Here is a 10,683-nt window from a genome sequence, read left to right as displayed (position 1 = left end):
GTTAATTCGCGATTAATACGCGAATAATTCCCGCATTTTTCAAGATACGAATTAAACGGCAATTTTTATATTTTTCCAAAAAGTTCAAAAAAAAACGCGATTTTTTCGTCAAAAATCATTATTTTCGAATTATTCGCGATTCGCTAATAATTCGCCCAAAAAAATCGACGATCGCGGTCGCGGACTTGCGGCCGAGGGTTCGTGTCGTTGCCGCTCTTGTCACCGCTCCTCTCGTCGCCGCTCGCGTCGTCGCTGCTCTCGTTGCCGCTCGCGTCGTCGTCGTCCTCCGCCGCCCTTGCTGGCGCCGGGAGCAAGGGCCGCGGCGGCGGATCCCATCTCCTCGCCCAAGGCCGTCTCCAGAAAAATAGAAGTTGAACAGTGAAAAACATCGGCGCTTTTGGGAGGTAGGATGGTGCGCGGTCCATGAGGCTATTTCAGTCTCGTGGACCGCATGAGGGGAAGGTCCACAGTGGACCTCCCTCTCATATATATATTATTAATATATATATATATATATATATATATATATTAATATATATATATATATATATAATATATATGATGAGTCAGTTATGGATGCTTGTTAAAAATACAAAGCACTTGGTGCTTGTAAATTTTCTTACCGTTAGATCTACTCATCGGATCATTTTCAACCATTAGATTATATTATTAACAACCATCCACTCAACCCTAGAGGGCCCATATATCCTAACCGCATACTCTTAATCCAATGGCTAAAAATCTACAAGTACAATAACTTGTACTTTTAAAAGCATAAGAGCTCAATTATATATATATATATATATATATATATATATATATATATATATATTTTTATTTATAATATATAATTCATTTATTATATATATTATTTTTTTTATATAGAAATATTCATATTAATATTTTATTTTATAATTTGTAATTATTTATTATTACTTTTAATATATAAATTTTATGTATTATTTAATATATTTTATTATTAATATTTGAATATATTTAATCTATATATAAAAATTATAATAATAATATATACAGTATATTAATTATTATATATATTTATTATATAGCTGAATTTTTGATTTCGAATTTTTAATTGGTGAACGTATAATATCCGTATAAATCACGTATCCTAATAATTACCGAACCCCTTTTTTAGCCGTATTTATCAACAAATTTAAAAATTAAAAGATGAATTTTATCCGAATTATACCCGTATCGAATTTTTGCTGAATCCAAATTAACTAACTATGTTTCAAACTAAATCCACAACTCACCCTTACCATATTATGTGCGCGTAAGTACGTGTATATATCTTCATTCTCATTCCTGAGTGAAGCTAGTGGGAATCCGGTACTCGCCCCGATATCGAATTTTATGAATCTGCAATCTGCTTTGATATTGACTATTGTTGAATTGTTGGGATTCTACAACGGAACTGTTGAATCGGGTTTTTACCAAAAATTCGTCTCCTCAGCAAAAACTGATATAAATACAAAAAAAAAAAAAATCAAAATAAAAAATATGCGGATAAAATAAAATTCATTAAATAAGAGAAAATTACACTGGCTTCTTTTCTACAACTGAGTAGTTACAACACAGGTCCTCTTTCTGAATCTTTTCTATCCTTCTTTCGTCTCCTATAAACCTAAAAAAAAAATCTTCACGTGCACCCGTGCACAAAGTGCATTCAACTCATGACTGGAACTTTCTCTCTCCAACTAAGCCGTACGATCGTCAAGCTTCATGCGTATGCACCGTAAAGCTCCAACTTAATTAATTCGGCCGTACCTCTCAAGGCTCATTAACTCCTTAATGCTATATATATATATATATATATATATATATATATATAATAGCATCCACATAAAGTGAACCCCAATCCTAATATTATTAGAATTTTTATTCTAATTAATATTTAAATTTTAATTAATTTATCTTTAATAGATTTAAATAAATATTTGCCCTGATTTAGTTAAATTCATACTTTAATTAATATTTAAATCTTAATCTATCTCCAACAGATTTAAATATTAATTCTTATCCAACTAAAATTAATCTAGGAATATAACCAAATTGTAATAGAAGCAGTACAGGGAACCTCTCATTGAAACTCCATTAATGGCTATAAAATTTGGAGCCCTTCTATATCTCCTCTCTGTCTTGGTGTTTGCACAAGAAAGCACGGCCGCGGTGTTCAACCGGAGTATCTTTCCGGAGGCGTTTATCTTCGGAGCTGCATCTTCAGCGTACCAGGTTCCTCCTCTATATAAATACATGTTTTCAGTCATAGTAACATTTTGGACATTTTAAGAGGATTACTTAGTTTTGATGATGCATGCATGTTCATTTGAATGCTTCTTTTCTAGTACGAAGGTGGTGCTACAGAAGGTTTTGATGATGCATGCATGATTACTTAGTTTTGATGATGCATGCATGTTCATTTAAATGCTTCTTTTCTAGTACGAAGGTGGTGCTACAGAAGATGGTAGGGGACCCAGCATATGGGATTCCTTCACTCACCAACACCCAGGCTGATCTCTCTCTCTCTCTCTCTCTCTCTCTCTCTCATATTAAGATGTTGGGAATCCGGTACTCGCCTCGGTACCGGATCTTGTGAATCCGCAACCCGCTCCGATACCGACTGCTGTGAATCCGGTACTGATGGTTGGGATTCCGTAACGGAAACGTCAAATCGGATTTTTACCATAAACCTGTCTTCTCAGCAAAAGCTGATATAATCATAAAAGAGAGAAATACCAAAACAGAAAATATGCGGGTAAAATAAGATTCATTAAATAAGAGAAGATTACACATAACTCCTCTTCTGCACAGAGTAACTATAACCCGAGCCCTCTTTCTTGAATCTCTTCTACCCTTCTCTCGTCTTCTATAATCTCATAAAGAAGACAATCATCCGCGCGCACCCATGCACTAGGTGCACTAAATAACTCTCTCTCTCTCTTTTTCTCTCTCTGGTACGGCACCCAAGAGGCCTTTTCTCTCTCTCCCGTACTCCCCATCAAAAAGCAAACCCACAAAGAGTTATTTATAAGGCTCCACTAAAACGTACCCCAATCCTAATATATTTAGGATTTCTACTCCAATTAATATCTAAATCTATCTTAATCAATCTCTAATAGATTTAAATATTAATTCTAATCTAGTTAGATTTTATCCTCTAATTTAATATTTAAATCTTAATTTATCTCCAATAAATTTAAATATTAATTCTTATCTAATTAGGATTCAATTACAAATCTAACCAAATCCTAACATAAGATGTGCCCAATCATATGCTCGATGATTATAAATCTTGCTACGTATCATGCAAGCACACATCTAAAAACTATTACATTTCAGATCTCAATAAAGAGCAAAAATACGAAACGAAGGGTAAAATGTACAAGTAGTTCCCATAGTACTATTTCAATAGTGCTACTTAACTTTTGAAGTTTTACTTATATACCATAGTTTCTGCACTTTTCTCGTACATCGTAATTTAGTTCATGTACTTTAAGAAAAATTTTTTTTTTTTTTTCTTGCAGAATAATAATTTTACCACTTGTTGTATAAATTATAAAATGATCTCTTATTTTAGTTATTACTTGAATAGTTTTAAAATATTCCGAAAGACTAATTTTTCTTTGAAGTCATATCATACTTTTTTAACTAAAAATTAAAAAAGGACTAGTATTTAAGTGCTAGGTACTCTTGCATTAATTATGGTAGGAATTACAATCTCTTTTCATTAGGCTTATTAATATTTCTTCTTATATAAAAATAAAATAATAATAATAAAAGTACCAGGTCCCCTGACCCGTGCAATCTCTTGACCTGTTGCGTTGGAACTTGTCCAAAGTGCGGGGCCCTTGTCGTTTTCGTCTTTTAATTTATTTTCCACCGAGGAAAAGCTAGCCCCTATTTTTCTCGGATAATTAATTGAAGTCCATAGCATCGAGAAATGATTTATTTTCTTAGTCTTGGCCCTTCCATTTACTTAATTGGAAATTAAGGTCTATTTCTTTTCATTTAAAGTACAATTTTTTTAAAAAAAGAGCCAAAAATTAATCATCCATTAGAGTGAAATAAACATCCCTACAAGTCTACAACTAGCTAGGCTCGTAGTCAGAATATGGCAATAAACTCAAAATCTTATTACTTAAATAGGCATCACGTTTTTTCTTTAGTTATATACTCTTGTCATGACCCGAAACATGGTGACAAAGTTTTATCATAAAATTGATTTCTATATTATATATATTTGGATGCCGAAGAAAATCCAAACTAAGAAGGCAAAAAAGTGTGTATTACATATCCCGCGTTGACACATTTCACAGAAAATAATATTGGAAGACCAAATACGTGCAGTGATCATTTCTTGCGATAATAATTTAATAATTATAATAGAAAAAAATAAAAATATTCTATGTTCATTTTCCGTATAGATAAGATTGCAGATGAAAGTAATGGTGATGTAGCAGTAGGCTCTTACCACCGTTATCAGGTTAGTTTTTTTTTTTGTGTTTGCTCCTTATACATCTACAATTTTTTTTTTTTTTGTATTAATTAAGAATATAATTTTTTATGATAAATCTTATAGTACAATAATATTGCAGGAAGATGTGAACATCATGAAGGAAATTGGAATGGATGCTTATAGATTCTCAATCTCGTGGAGTAGAATTTTGCCTAGTAATTAAGTATTCGTACTTGGTGTACTGTATAATCAACTCAAAATAGTTCTTGTGACTTGAACCCATGAAAAATAAACTAGTTAGCATCCTGCATGATTTTACTCGCAAATAAATTTGAAACTTAATCATGTAATGATATGTAGGTGGATGTCTAAGCGGTGGGGTCAACAAAGAAGGTGTTAAATATTACAACAACTTGATAAACGAGCTCATCTCAAAAGGTGTTGGTTCGGTGAATATTTAACGTGAAAGTCTTAAATTTAACTTCATTTGTTAATTAGGACTAAGTAACTTCGCATCCTGACTAATTTTTGTCACGTAATATCTGCAGGTTTGGAGCCATTTGTGACAATTTTCCATTGGGACTCTCCCCAAGCCCTAGAAGACAAGTACGGAGGGTTCCTGAGCAACCACATTGTGTCAGTCACCAGATGAGAAACTCCACTTGTATTGTTGTACACTTAGGCCGCATTTAGTTCGAGTATAAATAATAACTGCTTATCTCAAAAATAAATACAAATTCAAGTATGGGCAGGAACTAGGCCAATTTTGCGTTTGAAAGAAAATTGAATTATCTTTGCGAATAAGATAAATCGTGTTAGGATGATTAGATTGGAATATGAGGGATAGCTGTTATAATTTTAAATTAAAAATATTTTATCTAATTAATTAATATATTAGTTAAAATAATTTAATAAATTAATAAAATTATTAGGTATGAATATTATTTATAAGATAATAAAAAAATATTAATTAATTAATTAATTACAAAAAATAATTTAACTTTTTAATTAGTTAGTAAATTATTCTAATTAGATAGCTAGTAAAAAAAATAATTAGATTAATAAAAATATTAATAGTTGATCAATATAAATATTAGCATTAAATTATTAATAATTAAGTAGCTAATTAATTATAAGTAATAAATAAATTAATTACTTTATTATTTAAGCAATGGATAATAATTTAAATATATTAATTAGATTAATTAATAATTTTATACTATAATTAAAATTAAAACTAGACTTTAATTAATCTTATTCCCATTTGAGAACAAACTTGTTCAAGAGAAAGGATGGAAGAGCAATTTCTGCCTTATAGCATATTATATTAATTTATTTCACGGACCGAGAACTGCTATTTTTTGGTACGAAAATTTACAATTGGGAACAAAAGTGAGAAACAAGAGCTTATTCCTCCATTTTTTCCAAACTAAACGCTGCCTAAAACGTTTATAAGATTAATGTAAGAATTAATATTGGCTCTTGATTGAATAGAGGATAAGAATTATTACTGACTTTTTTGATACACAAGATGGCATTACTATATATCCATATAAATTCGCTCTTTTTTAATAAAAAAATTCTACTTAATTGTACGGCACCGAGTTGAGTGCAAAGTTTACACCTAAAAGTTGGGTGCAGAGATTACACCAAATCCATCCAAGTATTTAAGACAACTTTTTAAGATTTTTAGTATTAAGAAAATAAAGATATGATAAGATTTAGTTTGATATCCAAGATATGATGTGAAGTTTATCTTCATTTTTGAGTATATATAGATGAAGCATTTTATATATGCCTCATGAGATTGCAGTTATTTTAATTACTGCAATTTTGAAAATAATTATAAATTATAAAGCTAAACATCCTCTCGTTGGGCCATTTTAAAATAGATCTCTAACCTTTTGATAAGATCCCTTCAGCTTTTAGTTATTGAGATCTCCTGAACTATTTTTCACAGTTAGATTAAAGTTTCTATGGAAACTATAACAGTTTCAATTGCAGTCATGTGCGTATATGGTATAGTGAGTAGTGAGCATTATTTTATTAAAAATATGTATGTGTGTGTGCACGTATGTATGCATTGATTGAGAGCGTACGTGTCCATGCAGGGAGGAGTACGTGAAGTACGCGGAGGTGTGCTTTACGGAGTTTGGCGATCGGGTGCGTCGCTGGATCACGTTCAACGAGCCGTGGACGTTTTGCTCCAAGGGCTACGCCACGGGGGAGTTTGCGCCGGGGCGCTGCTCGCCGTGGGAGGTGGGCCGCTGCCGCGCCGGAGACTCGGGGACGGAGCCCTACGCCGCCTGTCACCATCTCCTCCTCGCCCACGCCGCCGCCGTCCGCCTCTACTGCTCCAAATACCAGGCACCAACTCTGTTTGCTGTTTTGCCTCTTCCACCGGCTAACTCTTTTTGTGTGTTTCACTTGTTAGATCATATAAAGATTAAAATCGTACATTCTGTTATTATTTCGATTTTCAAATACGGATTATAGATGGTGCTTTTTTCCTTGTATGTGGTTAGTCATGTAAAAGAGCGGGACGTTCTGAATTTATTCTCTTTTCTCCGGAGATCGCAAAGGTTAGACCGGAACTCCGGTTTGTTACAAACATTTATATATAATCTAATGTAAAAATGTTTAATCACGTTCATCCATTAATAATATATCCATATACATCCTAACCGTTAAATTGATTGTATCTTTATAAATCGTCTTGAATAGATAGATTGTAATAAATAGACTGTATCTTTATGGATCACCTTAAATAAATCACGTATGTCACATCCAACATCACATCCACATGCAACAGTCCTAAATGTTATCAAAAAGATCGATCTCCTTGGCCCTACTGTTAGCAAGTATGGTCAAATGTGGGAATTAAACTCAGAACATGGTGGAACTCTAGGAGGGGATTAACTGGTCTGATGCTAGATTACTCCCAAAAAAAAAAAGAAAAAAAGAATCGATCTAGTAGAAAATAATATAGGAATAGTCGCTAGTTGTAGGGAATTGAACCTGCAAACCTCTAGGGGGCTCAGGACCAACTCAAACACCTTGTTGAGTAGAAATTGATCATTTGATATCAAACAACCTATAAACAGTTTGAGCTGCGAGAGGTTAATTAGTTAATTTAAAACATGTGGCGTAGCATAAGTACTGAGCAATGTTCTCTATCTCATATATTACATTTCTTTTTTTCTTTTCTTGATATTATACTTGTCCCCCAACTAATCCCACATCATCTATGTATCTATGTATTGCTGCAGGAATCACAGAAGGGGAAAATTGGAATAACTTTAGTCTCACATTGGTTTGTTCCGTACACTAGCTCCAGATCCAGTGATGCCGCAGCGCAGCGAGCCTTAGATTTCATGTTTGGATGGTAATGCATTATAATTATACGTGAACTCAAACTAAGAATTGATAGACGTACCCTATTTACTACAAACTCAATTTTTTTTTTTTTTTTTTTTTTTCCGAATTACTCTTCTCCAGGTTTATGGATCCCCTAACTGGAGGAGATTACCCTCGTAGCATGAGAGCATTGGTGGGGAAACGCCTGCCTACGTTTACTAAGCAGCAGTCCGAATCGGTGAGAGGGTCGTTCGACTTCATAGGGCTGAATTACTACACAGCAAACTATGCAGATGATCTCATGTCATCCAACTGTCGCAAAACAAGTTACACCACTGATTCTCGGACTAATCTCACTCGTAAGTTAGTTCGAACAGTTTTTCCTGCAGTATATATATATATATGCTGTAAACTATTAAAATTATCACCGCACAATATATATAACTCTAGCGTACGATCGATGTTTCATGTTTCAGAACAACGTAACGGGATCCCAATTGGTCCTAAGGTGATTATTTCTCTTTAAAGTTAGTTGCATTCTAGTGTACGTAGATTGTTAATGTAGCAGATCGAAAAGTATGAACTTGCATTAATTTGTACATTCTATATTAATGCATGGGTAGGCTGCTTCGAATTGGCTCTATGTATATCCTGCGGGAATTCGAGAACTACTGCTGTACACGAAGGCAAAGTACAATAACCCAGTCATCTACATAACCGAAAATGGTCAGATTAAGTTATCATCTTGTTCTTCTTGATGTTGTTAGGCTGAACTATAGTATATCTACTACATCTAAGATATAAAATAGTTTGTATTTATTTTCAATGCATCAATCCTTAGTTCAAATTTAGTTATTGTTTGTTTCAATAATAACCAACATTTAAGATTCCTAACTCCATTTTACTCACGGCGGTAACTGTTGATTGTTTCTGTTCAGAAAATATACGCCGATTTCTCGTGTTCCTTTTTGGCTACCTCTGTTGTAGTTCTAATACTCCCCCTCTCAAAACTCATACCATTTGTTAACAGGAAAATATAAAATGAAAAATGGGACCAAATCTATGCGATGGTGAAGTTGTTTTGTCAATCACAGAGCATACGCTTTCTCGCTTTTTTCTTTGTAGGTGTAGATGAATTAAACAACAAAAATGCATCACTTGAGGAAGCACTAAAGGATGAACCCAGAATAGACTACTACAGCAAACATCTCCTTAATGTGAACAGAGCCATCAAGTATGTTTCACTCCTCCTGCCTACGAAAGTTGTTCAGAGGAACGAATTAATAGACTCATCTCGTCTATGGATCTTCAACACTCTACTTTTGCAGGGAAGGAGTCGACGTGAGAGGATATTTTGCATGGTCATTGTTGGATAACTTCGAATGGATTGATGGCTACACTGTTCGATTCGGTTTGATTTTCGTGGATTACAGAGACGATCTGAAGAGATACCCCAAGCGCTCTGCTTGCTGGTTTGAGAAGTTCCTTCAGAAATAAGACTTAAATCCTTAGGATCATGCAAATCTTTTAGGGCCAAATATTTCCCTACTCTTTCAAATCGGAACTTCCATCTTAAATGCTTGGCAGTGTTTCACTCCTTGAACTTTGAGCAGGAATATGTATGACTTATTAATCATGATGCACAATGCAAAAAGGCAAACATAGCATTGAAGAACTATTTTAGCATGGTTTCGTCATGATGACATGGTTTCATATGGTGACTCCCTTATATATGTTTGATTACATTGAAGAACTACTTAAGCATTCAATTGCCATGTGCCGCCGAACAAGGAACATATAAATAGGGAGCTCCGCTGTTTACTCTCTTTTTTAGTTGTTGTTGCTTTTTTTTTTTGAAGGCCAATTGGTGCAGAACTATGCACAGAAGTATTTATTATACTCTTGTGTCTCATTGTTTTCTTCTGCAGATTCTTCAGCATACACTCTCTTATTTTCGATTTTGGATTATTTCAGGTCTAGATTATTTGGAATTTAGATTGTCTCGGATCAAATCCTTGAAATTCTCAGTTGTCTGGATCCATGAACAATTGTGTTCGGGTATCTCAGGTTTACGATTTGATCACTTCATTTCGGTTTGATTTGTTTTGATTGCAGGTCCAAATTGGTTTAGGATGTTGGTGAGGAGAATGGCGGGTCAAGTTGGGTTTGGTCAGCTTTTCGCACCTCTGTGATAACTTAAAACGAGAATACGACCTTTAAATTATAGCCATTCTTTTTGTACCGCTGAGAAAAATACGTATAGAATCGCCACTTATGTAGCTCCATTTACAACAGAATACGATCCGCACGTATGCGTGACGACACCCAACATTACATTTGATTCCACCCGCTCTAACATTGTCATAAATTTTTGTCACTTTTAATTGCTCCTCAGAAACTATATACTATAAATATATTGGTAACATTCACTTGACAGTTACCGACCGTTTCTAGAGCAAGTGGTAAAGGACTTGGTGGTTGATACCCGAGACCCAGATTCGAATACTAATTGATTCACATTTCCAGCAAAATTTATTTATAAATGAAATAAACGAAACGGATAGTGTGCTACCTATCTCTAAAAAAAAACATTCACTTGACATTTTTGAAAGAGCCGCCACATCGAAAAATGTCCCAAACAAAAGTCTCGATGGTTATCTTTCAACGTATACTTTCTAATTTTAAACCAATTACTAATTTCCTTTATCTACTTTCTAACCAATCCACATACATTCCACAATCCACGCTGTCCCATAACACTTTTCATCTATATTTGTCTCTTTTCTCTCTATAAAATTGGTGTAGTTTCCTCTCTCTTCTCATTGATAATACTAGTATTGTATTAATAA

At 33.8% G+C, this 10,683-nt stretch overlaps 1 protein-coding gene across 1 annotated transcript; it reads left to right on the top strand.

Moving 5' to 3' along the window:
- LOC109711378 (beta-glucosidase 12-like) lies at positions 2,051–9,784 on the top strand. Its single transcript, XM_020234390.1, has 13 exons — positions 2,051–2,253; positions 2,461–2,530; positions 4,446–4,504; positions 4,617–4,692; positions 4,838–4,915; positions 5,026–5,113; positions 6,589–6,844; positions 7,747–7,862; positions 7,976–8,193; positions 8,311–8,342; positions 8,458–8,560; positions 8,960–9,068; positions 9,163–9,784. The coding sequence occupies exons 1-13, from the start codon at positions 2,119–2,121 to the stop codon at positions 9,329–9,331; spliced, it is 1,509 nt and encodes a 502-aa protein (XP_020089979.1). The 5' UTR covers positions 2,051–2,118; the 3' UTR covers positions 9,332–9,784.

This window comes from Ananas comosus, linkage group 6, assembly GCF_001540865.1.
Source record: "Ananas comosus cultivar F153 linkage group 6, ASM154086v1, whole genome shotgun sequence".
NCBI lineage: Eukaryota > Viridiplantae > Streptophyta > Magnoliopsida > Poales > Bromeliaceae > Ananas > Ananas comosus.
The sequence above is the reverse complement of the archived record's forward strand: the minus strand, read 5'-3'. Positions and strand labels throughout refer to the sequence as shown.

Excerpts from the sequence above, each read along its gene's own strand:
- LOC109711378 (XM_020234390.1), top strand. The coding sequence starts at position 2,119 with ATGGCTATAAAATTTGGAGCCCTTCTATATCTCCTCTCTGTCTTGGTG. Across the intron at positions 2,254-2,460 it reads CTGCATCTTCAGCGTACCAG|TACGAAGGTGGTGCTACAGA; the intron begins GTTCCTCCTCTA and ends CTTCTTTTCTAG. Across the intron at positions 4,505-4,616 it reads GCTCTTACCACCGTTATCAG|GAAGATGTGAACATCATGAA; the intron begins GTTAGTTTTTTT and ends ATAATATTGCAG.